Raw genomic sequence first — 10606 nt, forward strand, 5'->3', positions numbered from 1 at the left:
TAAAAATAAAAAATTTAATACGTGAAAATGACAATTCCATCTAAAAGGAGTTCTTTGGAGGAGAAATCTGGGGTTCACTGTGTGCTATATTTTCTTCTTTTTTCTCTTCTTCTTTTCCAACATTTCCACTGTCTTCCTCTTGCACGGCAGGAGGCTGCTCCCTTTGGCTGGCTTGTCACTGCCACCAGCTAAGCCGCATTTCTGAGAGTTAGGCTCCGTCGCTGCCGCTTCCTGCACCACATCACCAGACTCATTTCCGCTGATCCTGGCCTGGTCTTTTTTCTTTACTAAAACACAACAAAGTGCATTTAAAGACTGCATCCCTTGCCTGGAGTAAAGAGGCTGACAATGAAATGAAGCTATCTGGACAGCTTGTACTGCAGCAGCTCAGGAGGGCAAGAGCAGCCAACTCCTAAATCTGCTCCACTTCCCTTACCCGGGGAGGGCGCTGCCGGAGCAGGTGGGCCCGCCTTCGTGTCTGCCCCTCTGTCTAACCACACCCCAAGGCACGTCAGCCTGGCGTTAGTGTTCACTCCACAGAGCAAAGACGGTGGAACAGTCTACAAGAAAAGAGAGGGAAATATAATGTAGGTAACACGGGAATTCTAGCACTTTTCTCTTTCCATAACCAAGTTACCCTGATTTGAAGTGTACTACAGCCAGGCCCGGCAGAGCAGTGTTTCAGTCAGTGGCAGATCATGGCCCGCTCTGACAGCCGCAGGCTGAACCAAGGGTGTAAGTGCCTCTGTCACGTCCTCAGTGATAAAACTGCCCCCGCGCCTCTCAGAAAGCAACTTCACGGGAAGCGATGCACATCTGTATTTTCTTGAACATAAAGACATGAAGTCTGCAAGTCGTCTACACTCTTAACTTATGACTGGTTTGATGAATAATATTTGCAGGTCAATTGGAGATGTACCCAGAAACGTGAAATTCTAAGGCTATTGAGTAGTTCTCATCCACTCATTTCTAGGGCCTAAAGAAGCTTGTACAAAGTAGTGCCCGACAAACCCTACTCACAGGATGTGCTTGAGAGGAAGGAATGGTATACTGAGACTCCAAAGGGACTTCAGAGGACTAACAGAGTTCCAGAATCAATCAGGATGTTAGAGTCTGAGCCGCAAAGGCAGTGCTTTCCCCTAGAATCTTACGGAGAACACTCCTATTCCAAAGAGCGAGAAAAATTCTCGCATTAGCCAATTCACAAATGCGAACACACAGACAGCTCGATGGGGACCTGATTTGTAAAACCATTACATCAACCACGCCAGGAAATTTTAAAAAGCTTAAAGATCTACGTCTCACAACGAAAGTACCCAGCTTCACTTAACAAAAACATGTGGGCAGCAAAGCTTGGGTGGAGTGTACGTATTCGACACTAAGACACTGACCTTATCGGACTTAAGCTTCCACATTTTGATGAAGCCATCACTCGATGCTGTAACAAGAACATGATGCTCTGGAATTTCAAAACTGAACATATCTTTTACCCTAGGATAGAAATAGTAATGCCACAAAAGACTGTCAGGTGCAAGCCATATGGTATCATAAAATTATACATAAAGCAAAAAACTCTACACTCGCTTTTTTTCGTACCAGGATCAAACTCAGAACCTCACGCTTGCCAGGCAGGCGCAGGGCCAGTGGGCTACCTCCCCGGCCCTCTCTATGCACACGTCTATGTCTCTTGCTTTTTCAGTGCTTCAAGCACTTCCCAACTACTCAATGGTGTCTTAAAATGCAACTACGTTTCATATGAGTAGTGAGTCATTTGCAGGCCACGAAACAGTGAAACTGTCAAACATGTGAGGAAAATCTGAGGATACTTACAACTAATGGGGTGATCTCAAAGAAGTAAATATGACTAAAACAAAGTCCCTGGTCTCTCGCATTGTCAGTTCTGGGAAGAGAACGAAGGAAGGCTGCCTTCCAAGCAGAGCCTCTCTCACCTTGGGGCACCACTGCTACCCAAGCAAGCAGCTCTCTTTCTGGGTTACGGAGATTGCCCAACTGGCCTTTCTGCTTACAGTTTTGTTCCCTAACAGCTTGTCAATGAAGTCAAATCATATCACTTTTAAGCTTAAAGCCCTCCCTGGGAACGTGCTTTCTAATAGCACAGCGGCGGAGGAAGTGATAGGAATATAGATGAGGACTGCCCTGATGGTAGACATGCCCTGGGTTCAAACCCAGGTGCTGCAAAGACAGTTCTTTTGGAACATAAGCCCCATCGAGCTGTCTGTGTGTTCGCATTTGTGAACTGGCTTATGGGACACATTTTGCAAAGAACAAGAACATGCTGATGAAACACAGTAAAGTACAACTCTGTACGTTAGCACCTTTTTAAACACCACAGCGGAAAGAGCAGAGACTTGAAGGTCTCAGGAGCTGGTGTGAACCAGCTTTGTCACTTCCAAGCACAGCAACACTGAACTACCTTCCCTGAGACACAGCACCTACTCCCTAGGCTACAGCAGGCATGCAGAGCTGGAATCCATGCTACCTCTGGTACCCTGTGGAGAGGGAAGGAAGGCACGGGAAAGGAGGAGGAAGGACTGGGGAAGCAACAGCAGCAGAAACACTGAGAACCTTTGTTTGTGGGTACTGGGGATGACAGCCAGAGCTCCCACCTGCCCAGCAGATGCTCTACACTGAGTGTTACACCGGGCCCTGTTGTTTTTATTATTCAACTATGCCTGACTTCAAGCTCCAAGTCTAACCAGCATGTGCGAAAAGCCCAAATGATCCGCCCTGATCACAGTCATCACTTGTACATTACAAAGCCCAGATATATAATTCTTTGTACGCATTTCTAACGGTCTCTGCAGTTGCTATAAAAACACTCTACCTTCTGAAACTGATGCCTGTATGTGTGTAATACATACTAATTCTCTATACATACATAGGGAGAAAACTGCTGGATACCTGTTCTCATGCGCTTTAAACTCACAGAGGCACATCAGTGATCCACAGTCAAAAAACCTCACTACTTCTTCATCTCCAGCCACTGCGAGGACAGAGTCCTAGAAGTGAGAACAGGAAGGGCGTTCAGGACGGCCTCAGAAGTCCTGATGACCTTCACAAACTGCCCCCTACTTTTTTTTTTTTTTTTCCTCTTTTTGAGACAGGGTTTGCTATGCCATTCAGGCTGGCTTTCAACTCACTTTGTAGCCCAAGCTGGCTTTGAACTCACAGCAATCCTCCTGACTCAGCCTCCACCACAATTTTTTGACAACTTACTGAAAGAAAGGTAATAGAAGAAACCCGTCTTTCATTGGTGATGGTGCCGCTGATGGCCGCAGTATGAAGTTGGTAGACATCAATCTTATTTAGGATGACAACGACGTATTTCTCTCCACTCGGGGACCATTCTACTATGTGAGCATCTGTAAGTTATGAAAGCAAGACTGATTTATTTTTCTGTCTGTATTTAGGGAAGGGTCTACAGGGCGTTCAGGGTCTCACTGCGTAGACTGGACTCGTACTGATTCTCCTGTCTTCAGCCTCCCAAGTGCTGGGATTACAGGTGTGTGCCGCCATGCTGTCTCAATCGCCATCTCAGCACACCCCAGGGGTGGGGCCAGCACCTGGCCCCTGCATGTGCCTAAGCAGGCGCTTTAATCTGCTACACTATTTGGCCAGCCCTAAGCAAGACTAATTTTATAAATAGAAAAACAAAATGCTCAGAGTAATAAAAATAGCAAATATTTCCACTGTACATTTTCATATCCACTTTCTTATTTGATCTTCAAGACAAATTTATGGGACACATTTTGCAAGCTAACTCAAACAATCACTGAAAATCATAGCACTGACTTGTAGCAGGGCCACAAGAACCTACATGTAAAACGGGAAAAGAAAATAACTGGAAACATTTCTTTCACAGGAAACCGTACTGGCATGTAGAAAATACACCTGGGTAAACACATAACTAAGAATGTTTGTGGAGCCAGGGAGATAGTTCAGTGGCATAAGATCCTGCCTGGCCAGTGCAGGGTCCTGAGTTTGATCCCTGGTACAGAAAAAAATTATGGACCAGGGATATAGCTCAGCAGTATTAAGTGCCTGCCTGGTAAGCACAAGGTCTCCAGTTTGATCCCCGGTACAGGAGGGGGGAGATAAATAAATAAATGTCACAAGCCATATATATATATATATATATATATATACATACATACAGTTTGTGAACATTCAGTGTACCACTAGTTTTACTAAACGAAGATACTCACTTTGTTTTATGTTTTTTATGAAAGCTGATCTTCCCTCCACAAGATTCCAGGTTCTGTAAAACAAGAAGCCTGCTTTTGGCATGATCATCAACTGACTTAGTAGAAAAGCATCAGCAAAGTGAAGGACAATGTTGCCCAGCCCGGCTAGTAAGCACCTGCAGTTTTCTGACAGCAACATCTTGATGTTTCCCTCCTTCCCAGTTCCCAGGACTTTTGCACTAAACTACATCCCCAGCCCACTGTTTCCTCCTATTCTGTTTCCTACCATTATGAAACAGATGGTTTCTCCCTTTCTACCTTTCCCTGGCATCAGTGTCTTTAAATGGCTGAAAACTGGAACAGCACAGAAACAGCCTATTATGGCAACCACGACTCGGCAGACACACTCTGGGGCATGAGTGACCTACCTTAAGGTCTTATCTGTGCCTACAGACAGCGCCAACTTGCCAGACGGGTGAATGGAAAGGAAGGTCACGTGTCCTCTACAATGAAACCGACAGTTAGCTCCTGACTTGCACAGCACATGCGAGTGCCAGCGGGCGAGAGCGACTCACTTGTGAGCTTTCATGGACTTCAAGCACTCCCAGCTCTTCACATCCCAGACACAGATGAGCCCGTCTTCAGCTCCACTGATCAAGTGCCGGTTGCCATAGAACTTTAGGCAAGTTATTGTGCCTGCAGAAGAACCAAGAGGACACAATTACACTGGTTCAGAACTCAGCTCCACTTCCAGTTTGAAGCCCAGGCTATAGTAAGTAATACACATACTAAACCCCTCATCTCTGTTTCCTAGGAAATGCAATGAAAACAGCATAAATGAAGGTCAGTCCTAGCCGGGTCTGGTGGCCCACTCCTGTAATCCCGGCACTCAGGAGGCTGAAGCAGGAGGATTGCTAAAAGTTCGAGACCAGCCTGAGCTACAAAGTGAGCTCAAAGCTGGCCTGAGCTTCATAGTGGGACCTTGTTTCAAAAAGATAAAAAAAAAAATTGGGGGCCAGGGAGATAGCTCAGTAGAATAAGCACTTTCCCGACAAGCACAAGGTCCTGAGTTCAATCCCCGGTACCACCAAAAAAAAGAAAAAGTCAATCCTGAAGGGAAAACAATTACTGACAGTTTTTCTAGCCCTTAATCCTGCCAGACAACTTCACCATACTGTGGAAAACCCAGCCAGGGTGGGAATTACTACTGTGTGACTAATTCAACTCAGTGACCTCTGGCCTGCTGTGGACTTCAGTCCTGTACACTAAAGAGCTTAGGTGCTGACAAAGACCATGCTGGGAGGTACACGACACTAAGACACAAAGAAGGCACTTTCTATCTCCCAACAGGACTGTGAGCAGCCAAAATCTCCTAACAAAAAATATCCTACATAAAACTCTCACAATAAAAAGTCCAACTGAAGTCAAATACTGAAGTAATAACACCTCCAAAACCATCTTGAAGGATACAATCCTTACCGTTGTGATGTACGAGGGCCCCGTGCTCTACCTTCTTTTTCATATCATATATATGAATCGTTTCATCTTTGCTGCCAGTGACTACAAAACGACTGTTCACAGCCACCGCGGACAAGGAGGCAGTGTGGGCGTGGTGAGTGAAGTCGGCCACTGAAGTCCATTTCTGCTGAAGAGCAAAACGTGATCAGTAGCACAGTCACATCATGGTTGTCTAGCAACATGTGCTACAACCCACTGAAACTCTCATGGTCCTACAAATGGAATATGCACTACGCAGTGACATGGAGATTAAAGCAAAGAACCTGAAGAGTGAATAATGAATGTGAGCAAGGGGGAAAGCAATGCTGGGTATCGTGACTCCAGGACCCAGTAATGGAGAGGGACTAGACACAGAAGTGCCACCCAACTCTGTTCTATTTACTCACGTGTGAGACTTCCACATCAATGAATCAACTGTGCAAATTTTTATTTGAACTTTTTTTATTGGAACTATGCCAGAGTCAGGCTTAGTGGCACACACTTGTAATCCCGGTGCTCAGGAGGCTGAAGCAGGAGGATAGCTTCAAGTTCAAGACCAGTCTGGGATTTAAATAAGTTCAACCACACACCCGGCATCCTTTTAGGCAGCTGACATAAGGCAGTGAACAAGAAGTTCCTATTCCGGGCTGATAAGATAGCTCAGTGATCTAAGCACCTGCTTAGCAAGCACAGGGACTGGGGTTTGATCCCTGGCACCACATGCTGTGCCGGCCCTGCCCCCAGGCATGCTGAGCAGGCCACCAAGACTGGATGCAGTGGTGCAAGCCTGTAATCCCAGTGATGGGTGGTATTTAAATATCATAATTTATTTCATAAATATGTACGATTATATGTGAAAGTCACGAGCTGGTGAGATAGCTCAGCAGTCTAAGCACCTGGGTTTGGTCCCCAGCACCATATGCCATGCCAGCCCAGAAACCAGACGAGGTGGTACACACCTGTAAACCCTGCGCTGGGTTGGCTGAGACAGGAGGATCAGTACAAGTCTGAATTAGATAGTGAGACCCTGTATTTTAAAAAGTCACAAAAATGTTCCTGTGGTATGTGGGAAGCTGGCATTTCTGCACATGGAAAAAAAGGAACTATAGATACACGTTGACAGCCAGTGTAAGGTATTCAGGATCTAATGAAAAATCAGCCTTCCGTTTTATTAAATTTCTGGTATTGTACAAAATGTTAGGACTATGATCAATAACACCCCCTCTTAGGTAAAGAAAATGATAGACATTCATTATTTACAGGGAACTTAACATCGGTAGGCAAGGAGAGTAAAAAGTCTCCAGGGTGTGGATCTTCCAAACATAAACGATACAGTAGGAGAGAAAACATAACATAACATAACATAACATGCAGAGAAATTACAGAACATGGAAGGCACTTTTCTGGATGGGAGAATACAAGAGCACACTGTCAGCACAGGAATCAAAGTGGCAGATAAGGCAAGCCTGAGCTTTCTGATCTCTTGACTACTAGACCAGGATTTATTCACACAGCAACTAGAGGTACTCTACCTCCTATAAAGCAATCTCATTACTTATTTAATGTTTACTACAAAACTTCTAAACCAGGATTATTTTATTCCCAAAGCAATTAGAGGTACTCTATCTCCTATAAAGCAATTTCATTATTTATGTAATGTGTTTTCTTTACTATAAAGCCACTATATTCCACATTAAAAAAAAAAACAGCTTTCAAAGAGCCCCTTTGTGAGGCACATATAGTCAAGTCTCCCCCTTTTGGGGGGGGACAGGGTCTTGCCTTGTACTAATGGGTACAGGTGTGCAGGTGGAGACGAGGAAGGACTTCCACAGTTTTACGGCGTAACAGCATAACTGATTAGCGACAATTAATTGGGCAATTAAAATTAACTGGTAAAAGCCTGGGGAGATAGCTCAGTAGAATAAGCGCTTGCCTGGCAAGCACAGGGTCCTGAGTTCAATCCCCGGTTCTGCCAAAACTTAAAAAAAATAAATAAAAATAAATAAAATTAGCTGGTAAAGGGACTCCTACACAAGACACGACAAATGGTCTTCGCGATGACTACATCAACTGCCAACTACTACGCGGGTTTTACGTGGCACTTTGCAAAACGTCTATCCGTGTTGTAAGCGGTCTGTTTTGTACTCAAAGCCCGAGAATGTTCACCAGGTAACCCACGGACCGGGCCGTAAGAACAGCGCCGGCCGCAATGTTTACCTCGGCCGCGCGGCCACCAGACAGGCCGTCCCGCCCCTCCGCGCGCCGGACCTCACCTCGTGGTCGCCGCCCGCCTTGGGCTCCGGGTGCACAGTGAACCCAAAGAGGATCTGCTCGTAGCTCCCGGCCACCAGCTCCATGCGGCAGCCCTCGTGCCTCTCCCGGGAAGCCGGCGCTGCGCGGCGCGGCGCGGAGATGACAGACCCGGAAGCACAAAGAAGGGAGGGGTCCTTGCCGTGCCGGCGCCCAAATTGTACGTCACACCTAGGGTTGCCTGGATACAAGGAAATGGTTTCCGCGCCGTAAGCCTTCCAGGCGGAGAATAAGAAACGATGAGAAAGGACACCCGCAGAGGAGTTTCTAATTACAATGGGGGGGCGGGGGGGGGGGAGAGCAAGCAGGCACGGTCTAGGACGCCACGAGCTGGGCGGGCCTAAGAGCAGCGGGGCGGGCCAGCCTCGGCGCGAGGCCCCATTTCCGGAACGTCAGGGGCGGGACCAGCTTCCGGTTGGAGCGCCGGGGCTTCGGGAGGCGCGGTGAGGGGCTGAGATCTTTTTTTGTGCGAGGAGGCGTAGAAAGTGCCTTTGTTTCGCTACCCGGAAGACAGCAGGATTTAGGGTTCGCGGTGTCAGTGTCGGGTCTGCAGCGAGACAGAACTGGGGACCCTAGAGCAGAGGTTCGCGTCCTGCGCCGCAGCCTCTCCTTCCGGCCCGGTGCGCCAGGCTTCCCGGGGGTCGGGTGGGCCTGCGACGTGGCTCAGCCCGGAGAGCGGGAGGACCCCTCGCGCTGGGGCGGCGCGGCGCGGAGTGGCCGGGGGCGGGCCGGGCGACCGCGGAGGAAGGCTCACCCCGTCCTAACCCTTAACCCTGTTCAGGGGATTTTTTTTTTAAAGCAGCCTTTGACAAAAAGTTCGAGATTTCCATAAGATCAGAGATGCAGGGACGTGTTGCACAGCTTCCTTACCAGCTCTCAGTACTGTACTGTTAGCTCGATTCGTTCTCACAAGCACCGTAGTGGGGCGACTTGATAGGCGGGGGTTAGTGCACCCGTCCCTGGCTAGTCTTGAACTGTAATAAAATCCTTCCGTGCGTAGGCCCTTTTCTCTGGTGTTCTGGGTTGTCTTCTGTATTTAGGGCGTATTTTAATTCATGTTTGCGTTTGGAGAAACAATTGTACATTTTGGTACGTAGGCATCGTTACCTGGGGAATGTGTATGGGCACCATGTGTGTACCTCAGAGTGATTCTTACTTTAAAAAAAAAAGAAAGGAAAAGAAAAAAGATTGGTGGAGCCGATCACAGAGCTCAGGAGACCTAGCATCGAGGCCAGATGTTGGGGAAAGGTGGCGACTGGTGGATAAGTTCCAGGAGTTTTGAATCCCCAGAAAATATTTGTAAAATTGGATATACATTTGTAGAAGAAAGTGTTGATAAAACGTATATTTTCAAAGAGTAATGCCTCATCGAGAGTAAAATCCTACATCAGTCCGTACTACAGGTTACACAAATGCGGATTTGGGTCCAGAAAAGTTACTTTGAAGACCACGCAGCGAAGTAGCGGCGCTGCTGCAGCTTCTACATTTCTTGGCCTTGCACGTTCTTTGTCACAGGAACAAAGCATTTCATTTATGACCGTGGCAGTAATTTCGTAACTTGCTAGGGTTGTAACTCTTCACTGGGAAAAGCACATAATGCAAGGTTATATACCTGTTCGACTGGATTGGAACCGAGCACACTTCCTCCAAAACCTCCTTTGCTCCAAACAAAGGATGTGAAAAGCCACCCGATCTCCTCGTGAAAGCTGCAGTTGCCAAGAAGCAGCCAACTGTTGAGAGTAAAATCATCATCAGTAGAGCACAAGAGGGTTTATTTTTAGTTTTGCTTTTTAAATTATTGATTGGTTTCTGCACTGATTCATGCTGTCCTTAGGCAGCTCTTTTGTCAAATGCCTGGATTGAGTTTGCCAGAGAACAAACAGCCAGCTTTTCCTTCTCCGTGTTGGTCAGGTGGTATCCTCCATCAGAAGGATGTGGAGAAATGGAGAAAGATCGACCCTGTTACAAAGACCCTAACTCCGATTTTCCTGCACAGTGATTGTCGATTTTTACTGGGAAAAGTTGGCAGCTTTTAAAATCTTTTAACCTGCATGGGGTTTTACTCCCAGAGGGCTTTGCTCCCTTTGTAGTTCAGAACTGAGGGAAGCAAAGATAGAGTTTTTCCCTGCCCTGGACCCTGGATCTTGCCCTGATAGAACAGTCCAGGTGAAATAATACTCAAGGCTTGCCTTGCGGGTGGGGGGCTAGGGGCAAAGGTGTGAACCCTTTGCTACTGTGCAAGGCCCTTTGTTAGGTAATTCCTACAACAAACAGCGTGAATACAGTGGGGGTCAAACTTCAGTCAACCTGTAGAATTACAAATACAGCTGCATAATCCAGTGAGGAGGCAGTTAACAGGTGCAAGGAAAGAACAAGGCCTTTTTGGGGACAGGCCCCGGGGAGTTCAGAGGTTCTGCTCACCTGAGCGACTGAAGACTGGACTTCTGGGCCAGGAGGTAACAATTACAGTACAGTTCAAGTCACTGCTGACCCCTTAGCAAGAAACCTAGGCCTGCCCATTGTACCTTTTTCTTGAGGCCTGGTCTTCAGAGGCATCTCCAGGCACAAGTCTGATGTCTTTTTTTTTTTTTTTT

At 46.9% G+C, this 10606-nt stretch overlaps 1 protein-coding gene and 1 long non-coding RNA gene across 3 annotated transcripts in view; one reads left to right on the forward strand and one right to left on the reverse strand.

Annotated features, from left to right (window-relative positions):
* Nucleotides 1-8135, reverse strand: Pak1ip1 (PAK1 interacting protein 1). Of its 2 annotated transcripts, none has more exons than XM_004628369.2 (10): nt 7976-8135; nt 5685-5847; nt 4781-4901; nt 4634-4708; nt 4227-4279; nt 3238-3383; nt 2923-3020; nt 1392-1491; nt 437-560; nt 1-287 (listed from the first exon to the last, which is right to left on the reverse strand). In XM_004628369.2, the coding sequence occupies exons 1-10, from the start codon at nt 8057-8059 to the stop codon at nt 85-87; spliced, it is 1167 nt and encodes a 388-aa protein (XP_004628426.1). In that variant the 5' UTR covers nt 8060-8135; the 3' UTR covers nt 1-84. The 2 variants fall into 2 exon arrangements, with proteins under 2 accessions (XP_004628426.1, XP_023567815.1); XM_023712047.1 differs by having other exon boundaries at nt 5685-5850.
* A 278-nt stretch (nt 8136-8413) lies between these two features.
* The window catches only part of LOC111815895, a 57857-nt gene continuing 55664 nt past the window's right edge, over nt 8414-10606 (forward strand). The window contains exon 1 of the long non-coding RNA XR_002820520.1: nt 8414-8455. This is a non-coding gene — a long non-coding RNA (uncharacterized LOC111815895). The remainder of the gene's footprint in view (nt 8456-10606) is intronic.

This window comes from Octodon degus, unplaced genomic scaffold, assembly GCF_000260255.1.
Source record: "Octodon degus isolate 3935 unplaced genomic scaffold, OctDeg1.0 scaffold00023, whole genome shotgun sequence".
NCBI lineage: Eukaryota > Metazoa > Chordata > Mammalia > Rodentia > Octodontidae > Octodon > Octodon degus.

Coding starts and splice junctions, on each gene's coding strand:
- Pak1ip1 (XM_023712047.1), bottom strand. CDS start 8,059: ATGGAGCTGGTGGCCGGGAGCTACGAGCAGATCCTCTTTGGGTTCACT. Junction 4,280..4,633: donor GGCACAGATAAGACCTTAAG/GTAGGTCACTCA, acceptor CTTGTTTTACAG/AACCTGGAATCTTGTGGAGG. Junction 3,384..4,226: donor CATAAAAAACATAAAACAAA/GTGAGTATCTTC, acceptor CATAACTTACAG/ATGCTCACATAGTAGAATGG.